This window comes from Thunnus thynnus, chromosome 3, assembly GCF_963924715.1.
Source record: "Thunnus thynnus chromosome 3, fThuThy2.1, whole genome shotgun sequence".
Taxonomy (NCBI): Eukaryota; Metazoa; Chordata; class Actinopteri; order Scombriformes; family Scombridae; genus Thunnus; species Thunnus thynnus.
Window position 1 is genome coordinate 3,492,394 of NC_089519.1, and position 19,436 is coordinate 3,511,829.

At 40.2% G+C, this 19,436-nt stretch overlaps 1 protein-coding gene across 2 annotated transcripts in view; it reads left to right on the forward strand.

The window, feature by feature from the left end:
- The window catches only part of LOC137175362 (sphingosine kinase 1-like), a 41,368-nt gene that overhangs the window by 10,591 nt on the left and 11,341 nt on the right, over positions 1–19,436 (forward strand). Inside the window, exons 1-3 of one of the 2 annotated variants that reach the window (XM_067581031.1) lie at positions 6,685–7,826; positions 8,113–8,262; positions 18,994–19,088. In XM_067581031.1, the coding sequence (XP_067437132.1) occupies positions 7,748–7,826; positions 8,113–8,262; positions 18,994–19,088 (324 nt within the window). In that variant the 5' untranslated portion in view covers positions 6,685–7,747. Of the gene's footprint in view, positions 1–6,684; positions 7,827–8,112; positions 8,263–18,993; positions 19,089–19,436 lie in introns of those variants that run through there. The other variant, XM_067581030.1, reaches the window with a different exon arrangement.

Here is a 19,436-nt window from a genome sequence, read left to right on the forward strand (position 1 = left end):
TCATGCGGTGGTCTAACCTCCCCTCCCTAATCTGACCCTGCGGACTAAAATACCCACATGAGACGTCCCCCCCCCCGCTGCTAACGGATAACAGCACATGCATCTCTGTATAACAAAGCTTAGGATACAACTAGATGACAGACAGTGCAGGATGATTTTAATAAAAACCTCAATGTCATAAACTCGCTGCTTTTCTTAATATAGACCCACTGCCGGCTAACCACCAGCACCTCCTCCTCCTCCTCCTCCTCCTCCTCCTCCTCCTCCTCCTTCCACACCCTTTGTGGTCTGGCTCAGCAGAAATCTGCTTGTGTGCTCGAGCAGCCTTCACTCTTTGATTTACAGTCGGTGTTACGGACACGAGTTATCACCTCACTGCACCTAAGTGTTACTGCAGTCAGGTGCAGGGAGGCGAGACGAGCTCCGGTTAAAGGTGCAGTCAGTGATCAAGTTGTAAACAAATGAGAAGTCCAACGACCAAAAGTAAAGTTCGTAAAAACTGCAGTAAAACAGATTTATATTCATTTATGATAATGACACACAGAAAATCAAATCCTTCAATTATATTAGAATAAACCTGCAAATTAAATGGTACAAATGATTACTGATTGTATTCTTCATTTGCATACTTTCATGATGTTTGTGATGTTAATTATTCTGGTATGAATATATTCATGTTGAAGTAATGTGTTAAAATAGGAAAGGAAGCGAAAAATGCATCTTGTAATTATCTTGTAGTTTTTTTAATGCTGTAAACGATATTTCAGTCTAGAATAATATAAAAACATATAAATAAGAAGCCTGTCATATAACTAAACTGAAAGCACACAAGCAAAAACAACAATATATCCTTCCATAATGTAAAAAGTGACACCAAATGGTCCAAATCAATTTGCACTTCGGTCTGGATGGGAGCCTTGGCCTGCGATGCATGTCACAATGAATGATATGACATTTGAGTATAAGATCACCAGTAGCAGAAAGGAACATCTATAATCATGATGGATCCACCCCAGACATTGTTCTGTCTCTCTGGATTTCCATCGTGAGGTTACGGCTGGTATGTAGTTAACTACAGTACGCTGTTGAAGCTCGGTTTAGAGGCTGAACATTGCACAGATATCAGATGACAATCTCATATCTGCTGAAGCTGAAACTGGAGGATGATATGGATGCAGCATAGAGTCATCCACCAATAGTTTAAGTCATGTCTTGCGATATTTAAATAGATTTTATGGCTTTAGTTTGTGTAATTGCACATTTTTTTTATTGCGCTTGGCCTTAACCGCTGATGGGCAGCTTGGATTTTTATTATTTTTCTTTGGGTTATGGTTTTGAACACAAGATTTTCTCCACACACATTAATGACTATGAGGTACAGACTAGTAGCTGACTCCTCAGATTGTCTGGGACAAAACTTAAATTTATTAGATGGGACATATCTGTCATAATACAGGAGGCAGGGAGAGAATAAGTACCAGGTCAAATACATGTTAATCCACTAATCCCTTAAATGTGGAAATGGGATTCCCTTCTAACGGGTGTTTGTCAGGGCTTAGAGCCCACGTCCCCACCGTGCAACAGGCAGAAATCTAAGAGCGTCTTCAGTCAGACACAAAGCTGTCGGTGGGTAGGTGGACATGGGTGGAGGTCCTCACATCCTTACTGTAGATCTGTATTTGCATGAGAATGATAAAAAATATATACTTTCAATACCCATTTACAGCAAAGTTTCAACTGATATGAGCTGACATTTAGTAAGAAGTTGCAGCACTGATTTATTTTCAGTCTAATGTCCTCTGCAGACTGAGAGAAGCTAACATTATGAAACCACAGGACGCTGAGTGATATCTGCCACAGACAGTGCACACGCCAGTGAGCACACATGTACACAAGAGCCACCTACAAGCATATAGTATGAACATTTTAGCCACACTAGTAATATAAATGTCGGTTGGGACGTTGGTTGGTCCACCACTTTGGTCCAGACATAAATATCTCATCAACTATCGGATGGATTGTCATGAAATTTGATACAGAGATCAGCGCCTCCCTCAGGATTCATTATTAGTTATCTACAGCCACCATCAGGCCAACATTTCAGTTTGTCCAATACTTTGGTTTATGATCAAATACCTGCTTAATTAATGACATCAGCCTCAGCTGGACTCTGTGTTTAGTGCTAATTAGCAAATGTTAGCATATTAACATGCTAAACTAAGACGGTTAACATTATACCCGCTAAACATAAGAATGTTAGCGTTGTTAGCATGTTAGCATGCTGACGTTAGCTGTAGACTCTTCCTGTTTACTGACTTAATGATGGTCATTGGTTGGTTCCCACAGTTAAGTGACAAATCAGTAGCAGAACTAGTTTTCAAGAGGATTTAGTAAAACCCTGTGTACTGTACAGTTTGTGCTTCTGTGATTATGATTCAAACATCAATCTGTCCTTAGTTTTCCCTTGTGTGTGTGTGTATAAGAGCTCTGCAAGTACTTACCAGCTGTGTGTTGCATAGATGTTGTGTTTTTCTTCACATGTATGTTAACATGAAGCAGGACACGTTGTAAGAGCGCCATCCTTCCCCTAAACTGAAACACACATTTAAGCAAAAGGCAAACAAACATGTCCTGATGTCTCTTCTCTCTATTTAAACCCCCTAATGAGATGAAATCTGGAGGGGTCCCATCTGAGTGTCTTAATTCATGCCGGCTGAGCCGTGTGCGTCAGGCTCGGCTGAGCGTGACAACAGTCTGGCGCTTTTGCAGTTTTCATAGAGATCGCTACTTCTTTCCTTAATCACAGACAGTTAACGGTTGGCCGTGCTTCACCGCGGAAGGAGAGCTAATTTGAGGGAAGTTGAGTGAGACACTGGTATGACTGACGTACACATATCACAATGAGTCAGTATGAGCCAAGCAGTGACGACACCTTTTGAAAGAGAGAGTGACCATGTAAGGTCATGAATAATTTCATGTGGTTTAAATAATGAATATGCAACATGCTGAGTAATGGTTGCATGTTTCACTTAAACGTCTGGACAGCCTCAATACAAACAAATATTAAAGAGATAATTCTAGTTTGTATCTAAAATAAAGTTGGAAAACACACATTTAATACCTGAACGTAAGAAACATGTATGAAGTTTATAGTTAAACCTTGACCAGTTGAGGGAAAGTGATGCTGGATGTAGAGGAGACTTGTCAGACAAAGCTAAGAAAGTTGTCTATTCTCAGTCTCTATATGCACCCAGATCGTTATTATAAGGAACCTTGGCGGAAAAAGTGTTTTTTCCGGCTCTAGGGTTTTTCCCTTTCATTTAGGCTGTTATTTCCTATGGCGAATACGTCAGTAGTGATTATTCCATTAAGATCTGGGACAGTTCCCATGCTCTCGGTTTGAAGAGAGCTTATGAGACGTCTGTAATCACAGATCAAGTCTAGTTGAGATGCAGAGCGGAGCTTTGTTGCTGTTGTTGTTTTTTCATCTTTTTCATTTTTGGCTGCTGTTTGTGATGATGATGATGATGATGAAGCAGTTTGCTGGCTTCTTAAACTACGGTAGTGTCATCCGTTTCATCACTTTATCTGACACACTAACAAGCTTTTTGTTCTTTAATTGATTCGTCAGGGTAATAATAACTAAATCCAAGCTCTGACATAATTGTTTACTAAAGCTGATTACATAAATAACCAGAAACAGAATGAAGTCGCCGCAGGAACGAACCAAAATAAGTGTCTTTAACCGCATATGTTCATCAGCAGCAACATATATCATCACTTGACAATCAGGGCTACACCCATCCCTATACAAACAAACCAGACACATTATCTGCTGTCATAAACCACCAGTCCTCATTTGAAGAAAATAACCCGTATTTGCTTTAAACATCCACTGCAGAAAGTCCAGCATGGTGGACGCTGTGTAATTATAGATGTGGAGGGGGAGGCGTGTAAAATAGATTTTCTCTACATTCGTGTTGATTTTAGTGTGTTTTATTAGACGCGTGTCATACTTTGGCTCCGTGCCACAGCGCCGCTGCAGCCGAGCTAATGATAGAGGAGGAAACCCGGAGCGTGGACAGACAGAGACGAGGAGATAGATAGTGCCCTCTGGAATGTTTTGAGAAGGGAGGGGTGGCACACAGGAAGTGGCATGGGGTTGGATTTAGCCAACAAGGTCTGCGCGGTTGTTTGGGGCACAGAGACAGCAAGGTCAGGGCCTTCGGTGCCAGCTGTCATGCCAGCTGATTCATGAGGGCACTTCTTTCCCTCAGGAGTCCGGTCCTTATGATTCTGAGAAAACTCCACAGGAATATTCATCCTACGGAGAAAGCAGCTGGGCAGCTTTCAAAGGAATGCTGTGATTTGCAGGTTCTTCAGTAGAGCTGCAACCATTAGTTCGTAAATTCATCAGCTAGTTATTTTTCCAAGCAAAAGGCCATATTTTCTCTGATTTGCTGCTTTTCTTCATATGTGACGGTAAATTAAAGTTCTTGATCGGACAAAACAAACTGAAGACGTCACTACAGGCTCCTCGGTGCGGTTGCCGTTTTTACAGAGTAAAAGATGAATCAATGATGAAAATAGTTGCAGTTCTGTTCTGCACTTCTCACTGCTGTGGGACTTGCTGCAGTGCAGTACTTATGCAATATTTCAGTAGTAGTATTGCAGTATAATTCTCCCCATGTGGTCATGCTCATGTTTTGATTTATAGACTCATTCTTTGCTGCAACGATTCATTGATTAAATCGTTTGTCAGAAAATGAATCAGCAACAATTTTGATAATCAAATAATCATTATTTTAAAGGAAAAATGCCAAATATTTGCTTTTCCAATATGTGAATTTAAAGCTTTTATGTGTCATACATGATGGCAAACTGAATATTTTTTTAAACTTTTGAACCACCAGGGACGTTTTTCACTATTTTCTGAAATTTTATATACAAACTGAATAGTTGATAATGAAAATGATCATTAGTTGCAGCCTTAGCACGTAGGCAGTCATCTCTGTGATCTGGATTACTGCTTTAATTGAAAAAAGCTTTAGACAGGTTGCACAAAACTCTGCTGCACGTCTTTTACTTGAACTAGAAGAGACTGGATCACGTTCCACCTGTTTTAGCCGCTTTACACTTCACACACACACAAGTTTTTTGCTCATGTTTAAACCATTATGCAGCCAGACAACAAGCTAGTGTGCTTAATTAACTGAGTATGTAAGATGTTACATTCAGGATTATCAGGGAACAGAAAGGCCTTTAGGACTGAGGAGTTTATCACAGCACAGACACACAGAGGTGAATACAAATAGGTAAACATGTGGTTATGTGTTTGAATTTTTCTGACCTGTTTAACTGCATCCTTGTAGTTTTAGTGTGGCTCCGTTGGAAATGCGGTATCCACTCAGATTAAACCTGCCAATTATGCTTTTGAACCAGTTAGATGCGCTCATCCCTGGAGCATCTGCACTTCACTAGTTCCACCCATTGTTACTCATTCATCAGCTGTCAGACTTGTTTGTATGGTTTTCTCCTCCCTCCACGCTCACAGCGTTTTGATCTTTAAAACAAAATCCAGCAGACTGCAATACAAATCGCTCTCCAAGAGAGGAATATCAATGCAGGGTTTTTTTTGCCATATAGTTTTTTTTTTTTTGTGTGTTTGTTGACAAGACGTGACATAGAAAACAGTCTTACTGGAGTGTGTTGTTTCTACAACAGAGAGGATTTTGTGTACCTCGATGTAAATTTATCCCACAGCTGCAGTGTGTCCAATGTGTCTGATGGCTTCCTGTCCCACATGAGCGGAGAGGAGAGAAGAAGAGGCAACGAATGAGTAGTTAGCTCCAACTTTGATCAGACAAGTAGCAGAGAGGTTAAGAATCTCACTTCACTTTTCTTAGAGATGATAGTGTGATGTGCTTTAACATTTGAGATGCAGTTACAGAACAGTTTTATCTTTATTCTCTGACTTCCATCACATTTCTATCTTGTTTTACTCCTCTGATCTCAAATATATCCCTAATTGAATATTTTGGCAAAGCACAGACCTGCAGTACTTAATTAATCCTCGGCAGACGCTGTGGGACACAAAGCTAAAAGCAGCTCCTTCCAGTTTCTCCCTCCTTTAGCTTCATGCTGTGCTTCTGAAAGAGCGTAAATCTTCAGAGTGTTTTGAAAAGATTCAGGATCTGTGTTTGTAAGATCTTTGTAACCCCGCGTAACCCTCTGAAATCTGTTTGATCCCCGAGATATTTTGAACACTGATTTCCTCTCGACCCTGCAGCTAAAAACACACAGAAGAGAGAGACTGCTGCTTCTGTGCTTGTTCGTCTTTAGATGTGAGCAGTGTAGGATTAGTTTTTGTGTGTGTGTGTGTGTGTGTGTGATTGTGTTGAATAGTGTGTAACTGACCGCTGACCTTTGTTATTACTTGTATTCCACAAATCTCCTACTTGTTTTTTTCATAATACAGACCACAGACATCAGATTGAAACTACAACGGGGGTGTTACAGCAGCAAATATGATATATTGTACTGTAGATAATAATAACTGAGAATTATGCGACACATAAATGAAAACATTGAAAAACACAATCACATTAAACTCACAGATAATACACCGAATATACAGAAACAGTGTTTTTATGAACAGATTTACAGAATGATTGGATCACACAGTCTGTGGTGGGAGAACAGATATATACAGAGATGTGTCGATGCAAATATCAGCTAATAATCAATTCACATTATTACTATATTTGTGCAGAACATCCGGCAGTATGTCCTGTGTGCCACATACATGGGTTTTCCGTTGCAGTAGACACTTAATCATTATAACCTCTTCTCCCCCGTGGATGCACCAGTCTTGTTCTTTTCTTTTATAGAATACAAATGAATCCGATATTTTATCACCAACAATCCTTGTACAACGTCCCCTTTACAGGAGCCTTTATTGCCAGAGTCTGTCAGGAGAGATAAAGGTGTCTCCTACTGGATATACCAGAACACACAGATCCCCCATGTCCAACTCTATTTCTCTGTAGATATATAGTATATTCAGCACTGTGGCTCTGTCCTCAACTGCTTGCGTTTATGACCCAACCAACATTTATAAAACCTGCTTATTGTCGACTTTTGTAGAAACAGAATTTCTTAAACATCATGTAATCAGTCCTGCTTTAAGGGATTAAGAGCCTGGTTGGTAAACACCAACAGATTTGATTGGATAAACCTGATTTCTTAACAATCTATTAGAGCTGTAACAATTAGTTGTTTAATCAATTAGTCGCCAGTTATTGAAGTCATTTGGAGTATGTTTTTAAGAAAAAAAGTCCAAATATTCTGATTCCAGCCTCTCAAATGTGACTATTTTCTGAGATTGACGCATTGAGAATTGCCGGTCCACCTTAAAAGTCAGTCCACCTTAAGTTAGCCTGTTAAGCTAACGCGTTGTTGCTAACACTTCGGGGCTAACCCCCTTCGATAGATGAGCATTTTCTTTGTCTTGAAGAGCTGCAGCATTTATTAACTGACACACTGTGGTCTCTACATTTACTACCAGACCGACAATTTACCACTAAACTCCTCTGCTCCGCTCGCGCTCACGTCACGTTTCCGCCGCTCGCGCAACTACACACCCACATTTACACACACACACACGCACTGCCTTATGCCTTAACAGAGCAACGCTAGTCTATTCATTCAGGGCAATACAGGGGAAACACTTAGTTTAGTCCGGTAAATGTCAACACGTCTGCTGGTTAACCAGGTTTCCTGTTTGCTTGTGAAAAACATGCTGACAAACATGCGGCGTGTTGACTGTTAGTCACATGTCTTGCTCTATTTTCATTTCTGCCTCTAAACTTTTTTCCTCTTTGAATTTACTTTATTATGCAGACCTATTATCAAGTATTTGAATCTCATTGTTAGTCTTAAAATATATTTTTTGTGTAAAAATATCTGATAGCAGCAGTTTCAAGATCACAATCTACTTCAGTCAAGTTTCAAATGTTTGATATTAATGGTGACTTGGTGACTTTTAGTTGATCAGTCATGTGTCTTTTCTCTTCCCGTCGCTGTCAGTCATCATTGTTCTTTCCTCTGTAGGGGTGTTGATGAGCGAGCTGTCTCGTCCGTGCCGCATGATGCTGCTGGTGAATCCACAGAGCGGGAAAGGACAAGCGCTCTCTCTCTATAACAACCACATCCAGCGAATGCTCAACGAGGCCGGAGTCCCACACACACTGGTCATCACTGGTGAGTAGGAACCACACAGAGATATGCAGCATAAGAACAAACACATTACTGTGCACCATTATTGAAGGGTATGAACTGGAGACAAATCACTTTGGGCTCTGGATAATGGTGATCAACATTTTTCACCATTTTCTGACATTTTATAGACCAAACAACTAAAGAAAATCATTGAGAAAATGAAAATAATCATCATTAGTTAGTTTTAAAGCTCTAATAAGGCTCACACTCATTCTAGGAGAAACATATTTATTCAAAAAAATAATAAATGAATATTCTCTGGTGTTTCTCTCAGTTTTACCTGCCTTTTAATTTGCATCTGTGCAGCAGTGAGTGTGTGGGCTGCAGGATATCTTAGTAGTCAGTCAGTCCAGCCAAAGAAGCCTGCTTGAATGGCTTTTCATCCAATTCATGCTCAAGTGTCCTTGAGCAAGATATTTAATCCCTTCCTGCAGCACAGACTGAAAAGAAACTGGTCATAATAAATAAATAAATGAAATAAAAGATGTTAATCTCGGGCGTTTTTCATTTCACGGTTTATTGATCAAGTTGCTTGATTGCCAAACGAAATTAATAAACCTTGAATGACATAAGATGTTTGTACATGCACCGGCACACACACACACACACACACACACCGACACACACACACACACATGCATCACGCAAACCAAAAGCACACACAGTATGGATCCCTTACATGCACAGATAAACACATTTATCTCTGTTTTTATTACTGACATCTCTCAGAAATCACTTGTAATATCTATGACAGTGGATGATCACACACACACACACACACACACACACACACACACACACACACACACACACACACACCTCCTTCCATGTCCATGTCTCTTCTGTCCCAGTATCCCTCCGCTAGTTTAAATCCTCTTCGTGTTTTCATGCTGTCACCGACATTATGCTGATCAACTGCCTCTGACCCATATGCACGAGCAGAGCTGTTATGTAATAAATATGTGTACACACACACACAGTCAGACACACATATGGATAAAAACACATCCATGATAAACACACACATTTACACAAAATCCCCTTTTTGCCATGATTAGATTTGATATAATCTTGTGTATCATCATCACTATAATCTAGCCTGGGTGGTAATGATTATACAGTGCACACTCCAGTGTATATATAGCACGAGGACAGATAGATAACTCGACAGCAGATGTGCTGTAGATGCTCTCAGCCCGATCGTTTCAGTTGTTCTGTGTGAGTTTTCCCTCGTCTGTCATTTTGATTCTCTCTCTCTCTCTCTGTCTGGGGCTGATCATGAATCAGTGCAGCGTCAGATAACAGACAAAAAACTATGTCTTTCATCGCAGTGGGAGGTGCACGCAGAGAGAAAAGAGGGCAGACAGAAAGAGAGAAACACAGCAAGGAAGAAAGACAGAAATCCTTGTACGTGCAGCGCTGGCACTGTGCTGAAAATATGAAAAAAACACACACACACAGACACAGAGACACACAAAAAAGAGCTTTTTGTGAGAAATACTTTCTGACAAGTTAATCCCAAAGAATATATAACAATAGATTTAATCTGCATCTGTGAAAGAGCATGACTACTGACAGGAAAATTCGGGTACCTTGACTCATAGACTTCTGAAACAAATCTTTCACTCTAATCTCTAGTTTTAAGCCTCAAATGAAGCCTCAGTAAAAGAGCATTAAACTTTTTTTTTGGTTTACACGCAGTCTAGTAATTCCTCAAGAATCCTAATTGAGCTCCACATAAAAGAAACAATCACACACATGCACGTTCATGTGGACTAGAATAATCATTTCAGCCTCAGCTGTGTTAAAGCTGTGATCTGTTTTTCATCAATAGAACATGCCATCATACGTCCTCTGTATGAGGTCAGGTCACACATGTTTGTTTGATAACGCCAAGCGTAAATCTTTTAAAAGTTGGTACCACTTTTTAGATGATCAGTTCATCTCTATCATAATTTACTTAATAAAAAATATGAACAACTAGGCTACTAATATTTAGTTAATGGTTATTAACGGTGATAAAATAGTTACCCTTTATGCTTGCAAAGGGTTTTTCAGAACATGGCAACCCAAACGTTGTTCTAATTAATGGCTGATCATTAACACTTAATTAAATGTTTTATTTGTCACAACTTTTAAACTCATTACAAAGGTCTTGTTGGAGAGTGGTACTGAAAGGTTTTTGCTCTGAAGCAAACATTTAACTCTTTAAAGCTCCGTGCATCAGATAATCTGCATATTTTAGACCCATGAGCATTCTGTGAGTGTTTTGACTTATCAATTGAAATGAGATCGAACATTTCATCATTAACGAGTAAAACGAAAAATTCTGTGAGAGAGCACCTGATGGGACACATTGTACCAGAGGACAGATGGAGATGGTAGCTGCTGTTAAAGCTGATTAAAAATGTGATTATAAATAGCTGGAAACCTGTATCCACATGAGTTCTTCTGCTTTTAATGATCTGGACTTCTTCAGTTCTTTATTGCATTTACTGAATAATACAGTAAACAGTTCCAGTGTGGTAAACCTTCGATCTGAGTGGCGCTTTGGTAAAAACTGCAAAAAATGAGCAAACCTGATTTAAACATTGTAGACTGACCCCTTTACCCTGATTAACTCCTGCTGTCAGATGTTGAAGCTGTATCACCCACATGAAGCAGGACAAAAACACAGAAGCCAGTGAACGCTCTGTCCTAAACAAGCCGGTCTGAAGAGTGTTACTGATGTCACAAGATATTCCTCCAAACTGAAACGGTAACATCTCGCTCCAAGTCGCCTGGTGCAGATTTTAACAAACTATATGCTGTTTAAGGCGTCAGTTGCTCTGTCTGCAATTTTGCCTCCATCGAGCAGATTTTTATGTCTTTTTTTAAAATCATTTTCAAGCAGAATTTGATTTGACCCCTCGTCTTGCCCTGATCGTCTTACTTACTGTTGATGAGTCCGTTAGGCCGTCCAGTTCATGAATGTATTAAAGGACAGGTTCACAATTTTTCAAGTCTGTCTTATAACAGCAGTCATATGTCCACATGAACACTGAAAGAGGTTTTTCCTCACTGTTATCATTCCTCCTGTTCATACTGGCTGTTAAAATATCCCCTTAAAATGTGCTTTTCAGTGTAAGTGATGGGAGCCAAAATCCACAGTGTGTCCATGCAGTCATTTAAAAGTTGATGTGAAGCGAATGATAAAATCCTCTGCTGCACAAAAAAGCGTCTCAATGCAGTGGACGTGTCAGACCTGAATGTATTTTTTTAATGTAACCTGTAACAGCACCGAATAACATAGTTAGCCAGTGATGCTAACTCTTGTTCCTGGATTAACACTCTACACTGTAGTAAGCTAGTTAGCCAGACATGCTAATGTTTACAGCTCACTTTAGAGAGCACAAACACACTATTTAATCCATTCCTTACACTTGCACCCTCTTAAATCTTTGGGTACTGACTATCCCTCTCACTAGTACCCTGTATACAACGCTTGCTAAGCTATGTTACTGTTTGGAGGACACACGCAGTTTGAGCAGCACATTACCAGTGAAAAATGTGTTTTAGAAGATGTTTGGCTGTAAACAGCATGTCTGTCAGCATCTGTTCTTGTGCATCTTGTGTATCATGTGTATCGTCGGCATCTGTGTGCGAGCTGTATGGCTAAAAGTCTCTCGTATGCAGTTGCTAACAAAAGTGGACAGACTCATTATTGTATCCTTGTCTGTGTGGCAGCTGGGGGCACTGCCAGGGGTGGAGGATAGATGAAGGATGACTGCACTGCTGGGGGGGGATCCAGTGCTCCAGAGAGAAAGAGAGAGAGAGAGAGAGAGAGAGAGAGAGAGAGAGAGTGTGTTTTGTGTGTTTGTTAGTGGGTTTCTGCATGTGTCTTTGTGGCAGTAAAGACGGCACACTGATTCCTCGCAGGCTGTCTCCATCGCTGCTCAGGCATCCTAAGATGTCTGTCAGACAGTATTAATTAAACGACAACAACGTGCTCGTCTTCCTCTTGTGCTCATCTGCTCAATACGCATTATAATATTTACCAGAGGAGGCAGACAATCTCTCCGCTGCTCTTTCTTTCTCTTTCAGTCGTTTGTTCTTTCTTTTATAGCAACAATCCACATACTTTCTTAAAAAATGTTACGTCTCATATAACAAGGTAGTGTGATGATACTGTACATACTGTGCTACGGTCCATGTGAGGATGTGAAGACAATTATTGTATATATAAACTGTGTAGGACAAGGAGAGGACATGGATCTTGGAAGCGTCCTAGATCCTACAATATACGAAAATGAAAGTCATGAATAAATTGTAGCAGACAACTTTGATGGCATTTGATCTTAAAAATCTATAGTTCCTGTAACATGACATGACATGATCATGGGTTACCTGCATACAGCAGGTCTGCCATGTTTAAAAACACCAAAAAAACCCAAATGACATCACATGGTTTTCCTGTTTTTTTCACGTCTGCTCTATTTCTGTGACTGTTGTATTGTTCTGTAAAAGTTATGGTTTGTTACTTCATGTGGGTGGATCCACATGAAGTAGATCCAAATCTGGCAATTTCATGAGGTCTCCCACATTTTTTTAATTTTGGTTTTGCCCTAGTTTTTGGTTTTAGAGTGTAATATTTTTTTTTTAGCAAGCAGCATCAGACCATAAACATTACCTCTTTATGTCACATTTAACATGTAATAACTGTGCCTGACTGTGCCAACATAAACACACACACTGCACCTGACAACAAAATGAGTTCTTAACCTAAATAAAAATAGGCTGACCTGGAACACAGACGGTCCTTTGTGAAATCTGAATGCTTCCTGTCTCATCTGCAAAGAAAATCTCTCCAGTAATACAGATTTCTTGAAAGATGGCTGCTTGATAAATGTTGTAATTAACAGATGTCAGTTTTCACAATAAAACATTTTAAGTGCAGCTTTTAAGAACCAAATCACTTATGGATTTTGAGAGCCGCCCCTATAGGCTCTGGCTTTTTCCACCATCAGTCTGTAACCCAAGAGCAATCATTTCCAGGATTCGCTTGTTTAATGTGGTTGTTACCGCTTTTGTGTAATTGCAGCTTGGCAGAACTGTAAATATACTTTAAGTTGAAACATATTGTCACTCAGTTTAGGTATTTTTTCCACTGGCAGACCGCAAAAGATCACCCATGTTTAAACTCTTGTTAGCCAATTCTTCCACAGTTCAGGCTTGGATGAGGGCTTCGTCAGAACAGGAAGAGTCCATCAGCGCCCGCAGCTATCGACACAACCCGTTCAAGTCTCTCTGGATCTGTGATGTGTGAAAGGAAAAGTACACTCAGCGGGAAAAACCTCATCATCGGTCGTTAAGTGCTAGCACAGTGGGGTGAGAGTAGCCTCCTTTGGTGATGTTTACAGTGTGCAGAGTGGCATGAATATTAGAATATAAGATCTAAGAAGATACTTTTTAACTCTCTGTTACTGTAAACATATTAAGACTAGATTAAGACTCCACTAGTGTGTTGAGGGTGGCTAGCGAGGCTGTGGAAATATGTACACAAGTTCTGAACGGGGCCACTCTTTGCACAATGCAGTGAAACATCTTCTTTTGCTATAAAAGGCTATTTGTCCTACGCAAACATGCCAAATACAGCCAGTCCAGGTCTGTTTAACGGCATCTGATGTTCAGCTTGATATCCAAGTTATTCTCTAAGATATTTATGCTTTAAGACCCACTGGATGCGCGCATCATCGCCCTTGCCGATTCTTGCTCGTCGCTATGTATGTATTGACGTGGAGATGTTCACCTCACAGTCCTGCGTCGCCTGTACTGCCACAATGCCTTGTCAAGCAATTTGCTCATGTCCTAAAGAAAATGAATGGGGGCGAACTTAAGTGTCACCATTAGAGGAGACTCAACTACAGTTAGAGGCGGTGATTTCTCTAATCCAGCTTCAACCACAGTAGAGTTTTTATTGCAGTTCGGCACCGTTTGAGGAATTCTAAAGACTGTCTTGTCTTCTGTCGGGTCAGGAAACAGTTGGGGACATGCATAGAAAACCTCACGCCAAAAAAAAAATCATATTAAAAATGTCAGTGTAACCCACCTCAGGCGCTCCCTGCTGTGTGTGTGTGTGAGAGAGAGAGAGAAAGAGCCACAACAATGTGTGAGTGTGTTTGTGTGTGTATGCATGTAGAAATTTGTGTGTTTATCCATGTGGCTACACCCTCAGGCACCTCCCAGCAGCTGAGTAAGCTGTCATAGTGTTAATAGTGTTTCCTGCTGTACCAACACACACTCAATAGTCAGTGCTATTTAACTGTCATCACCTGCTGTCGTTTTGGTGGAGGAGCGCCGCAGCTCGACTGTGCTGCTTGAAGAGAGCTGCAGTCAGGATGTGTGCTGCGACGGCAGGGTGGAGGTTCATCTGGATACAAGGTCAGCGCGGGGACAGATCTCAGTACCTCAGATGCACTGAAACTGTCTTGATGGAAGCATTTGAAATGTGTAAATTGTGAATTCATTAGAAGGTAACGAAGCATTTAATACGGTTTACACTCAAGGAGCTTTTACACATTCGTATCTACTACATAATGTGACATTTAAGCTGCAGCTAACAATTATTTTCATTATCAATCAAAGGATGAGTTCACATTTTTTCAGCTCTGACTTAATACAATACTCACGTGCTCATATGTACATGAAAATATGCACATTAAAAGCTAGGTATTGCTTATTATGGGTGCTGTGATTATTCCCTCTGTCCATACAAGAGTTTCTCTCCTTGCACGACTACACTGTGAGAAATCGAGGACAAAAAAAAAAAGCATTTTATAGTTCAGTTTGTCACATTCATTGGATGTCCCAAAATGATTTTAGTGCAAAATTGATTTTATATGTCCTTTCCTTCTGCTACGGCTCAGCAGGGAAACACAGACTAAGAGAATTTTTTATGAAGAAGACAAAAAAATTTTTAAGAGGCCTTCTCGGTTCAGACTCCCTTCTGCACAAAACGAGACAGTTGATTCTGTCCCTCACTTACATTGCAGTTCCACTAGGAAGGTATAGACAGAAGGAGGAATAATTACAGGGACCATGAAGGGGGCCGCTATACTCCATCAGACTTGATTGTCAGATAGTCAGATAGGGTGGGCGGTGTAAGGCCATTTCTGTAACCCATTAACACCCACTTGATGCAGTGATTGGCCAGCTGTGCGTGGTTGAGACATGACATAACCACTTCAGTCACATTCAACGCTATGAATGTCTTCCAGGAGAGACTGTCTAAAAATATGCGCCATTATCGCAGCATTTAAACAATATCCCACCTTTATATGACAGCTGGCTTTTCACTCCACCTTCGAGTGTAGCTGTTTGGAACAACTGTAAAGACTCTGTGACTTTGCACACATCATATGAACCAGTTCTAACTCTGAGATGTGTATGCATGGTGCGAGCTTAACTGTAGTTTTACCTGTCCTCCTTAAGATAAAGTTATTAATTAATCGGGAGGTTGGACATTACTCATCTTTGTAAGCTTCTGAGGACAATTCCTCAGACACGTCCTGTCACCAGAGGCCGGTAATGAAGCAGAGATCTGCATGACTGTAATGAGTTAGTCACAATCCATTGCCTCTACCCACAGGGACAAACTCAGCTGGACAAAACTACAGCTCTCCTCTCCCCTCTTCTCCTCTCCTCTGCAACAACAGCTATAAAAGTCATTACAAGCACCATGTGACTTATATCCGTCCCTCCGTCCCTGCTATTTGTTTCCCGTCCCCTCCCCACACGCCTTCGTTTTGCCTTTATCAGTCTGACTGCGGAGGGGAGTTGCATACTAAAAATTGCTGTCAGCCTCTCCTCTCCTCCCACCACTGCAGTGTCCCTGCGCTGCTGTGTTGCTTATTTGGGCCCTTCAGTCCTTTTTAGTGTACGGCCTCTGCATAGATAAAGAAATGTGACGTGACTGGACTGATAAGGAGAAATCGATCCCTTTTTATTCTGCAGAGTTTAGGGAAGGTAAGAAGAGAAGCCTAGAAATGAGATCCGTCTCCAGAGGACCGTGTGTGTGTGTGTGTGTGTGTGTGTGTGTGTTAAGACATGAGGATAATGGCTGAGTCAAAGCACAGAGCAAAGTAGTTACATGCAAGAGACACAAAAGAGGACACCTTATTTTCAGGTCCCTGCAGCCTAAATGTCTGAAAAAGTCTGAGAAAATGAAATGTGTTTGTGGAGCTTGAAAAGAAACCTTTAAATGATTTCTATGATAATAAGACACTAGTTGTCAGGTATTAACTAAGATGTGGAAAATTAAGTATTAGATTAGGAGGATGCATGAGGGATTGGAAACAGTCTTAATCCTAAAAGCCATTGAGCGGAAATAAATTTCATACAGGAAGAGCAACTGTCATCTCTTGTATCATACAGTAGTGAAGGTTTGTATCGATGTAAAACACTATTGTTAGGGGAATCCATGGGTCACCAAAATCATCTAGTTTCAAATTCAACTCACAAAAGCTTTAAAACAAATAATTCATCACTCAGTGAGTCTGTTTTCCTCATTGTCATGCAGACTGTGGCTGCACTTCTGTAGATGTTTTTTGAAGAAACGAATCGGATGCTTCATCACTTCCATTTTTGTTTTTACACCCCAAAGAAGCACAAAGCTTCGCATGTTACGCACGCTTCGTCCGCTTCTCTCAAAAAGTATAGAAATGCTGATATGAAGAGAGGAGGAATGGTGCGAAAGAGAGGAAGACAGAAGAGAAAGGTTTCTAGTGTTGTGGAGTCTCAGCAGGTGAAACAGTGGAGAGAGTTGTGACTGAAGTTGATGTGACGGCTCGGGTTCACTTGACTGGCTTCTCTTCACACCTCACAGCTCTTCTTCTGCCCTTTCACCTTCAGACGGAGGATGGAGAGACTCCACATACACACAGAGACAGACAGGAGTATTTCAAAACTTGATTCCAGAGAAAAGAACCTGAAATTGTGTCGTGTTAAGATATCAAGATATTAAAATATGGCAACAGAGAGAGAGACAGGTTCAGTTCGATCAACAGACCCTCACATAGAATGACTCTACATGTATGTGTGTAAAGTTCTTTAGTTTTTTTGTTCTCTGGCTTTCAGAAACTCCAGTTTAGCAGGAACCAGATCATTAACTCTTAACCAGAGAATCTAATCTGGCTTCTTTTTGATCTAACTTGCCAAACAACTCGGCCAAAACATATAAAACCAGATTAAATCTCAGATGTTCTCAGACATCCTGGAGGAGGTTTCAGAGGACATTATGTCCCAATAAGACGTTTTAAGATACTGATATTGTACTCTCACTGCTATTATCTCCCCACATATAACTGTTATCAGCAGTTAAAGATTTCAATACCAACAGAAATACAGAAACCTTCCTACATACTTTAGATGTCACTACAGTTAATTCAGCAGCACTTTGTTTCATGAACTTCTGAATAATTCAACCATATAATGTGGTCAGTGGTAAAATTTACATTTATTATTGGAAACTTTATTCTTCATACTAGAGCTGCAACGATAAGTCGATTAATCAGCTGACTGAGAATTAAACAATAATAATTGTTTTAGTCATTTTTTTAAGAAATATGCCAAATATTTGCTGTTTTATGAAGCTTTTCTTTTTTCATTCATGATACTAAACTAAATATATTTGGCTTGTTGATCAGATAAAACAAGACATTTGAAGTTGTCACCATGAAATTATAATATTTCATGGTGGGGTTGTTGTTTTTTTTTTTTTACATTTTATGAACAAAATGAATCAGTGAATCGAGAAAATAATCAGCTGATTAATTGATAATGAAAATAATGAGTTGCAGCTTTACTTCATACGTGTGTGTGTGTGTGTGTGTGTGTGTGTGTGTGTGTGTAGACACATGCTCATCTGAGCTGCTCTTAACTGACTATAGAAGACCCTCTAGGTCTCAAGCAGTTAATTAGAAGTAATTAATTGGGAATGTGCTAATTGAACATTTTCCCTATAATTAGTACCTAATTATAGTTTTTTTTTTTTCCCAGGAAACATCTGGGAAATATTAGGAATTTTCAAACCTCTAAAGTAAAGTGTTCAAAATCCAAATCTGTCACCGTACATTTGTTCTCTCGTGCTTTAATGTATAATAAAATACTTCTAGTTTTTACATGTTTAATGAGTCCTGTTGTGTGTTTTGTGTGATTTGCTGTGAAGGAAACTGGCTCTAAGGTTGTGCTTCAGATTCATTGAACATAGTGCTCCTGTGTGATTCAGTTGTTCTGATCTAACCAGCCGTGTGATCAACGCTTCATTTAAGACCGTATATCAGATTTCTCTCTCATTTCTTCTCTCTTGAATCGGGGAACTGAAGAGAAAAAGGAGAGAAGATTAAAAGCAGAACTGGGACTTTAGTGTCACCTCAGATATTTTTTTACTTGAATACAACCTACGTATTTGTGTAACTTGATCACTCACTGACGCACAAACAGGACAGGTCGACTAACACAAGGGACAAGCAGCTGTTGACAGCAAACACCTCTTGTAGTGTCCGCCACACCTCAGCTGGAGCCGACCGTGACCTCTGACCTCTCTGTGGAAGAAGGGAAGAAGGAAGCTGACAGGACAGATTTCTTCTTTAGCACTTTTCTAGATTTCTCATAAAGGAGAAACACCCCCGACATGAACACACATTTAATGTTTCTGTGTGTGTGTGTGTTTTGCAGAGCGGCAGAACCACGCCCGAGAGCTGGTGAGAGAGGCTGACCTGTCGCAGTGGGACGCTTTAGTCATCATGTCAGGAGACGGACTTCTGTTTGAGGTAAAGGGACGTGTGAACTATAATCACACACACTGTGAGGGTTCAAATTAGTGCAGAACAATCATAAACATTCATCAGAGGTTACGGATTTCTGCGCAACAAGGAGAGAACGGCAGGAGTGAAGATTCAGGAGATGACGAGTTAAAATAAAGAGAAAATCCAACATTAGCAGACTTACCAGTAAGTTACCAACAGTCTTGGCCTGTTGACAATAGAGCAGCTTTTCCACGACTGTCAGCAGTTTTTTTTTCTGTCTTTGCAGACGTTGATGTACAATGAAGTAGTCTACCATAGTTAAACTAGCTCCAAATATATCCCGGCACCTATTACTTTATATAGTAAGTATAA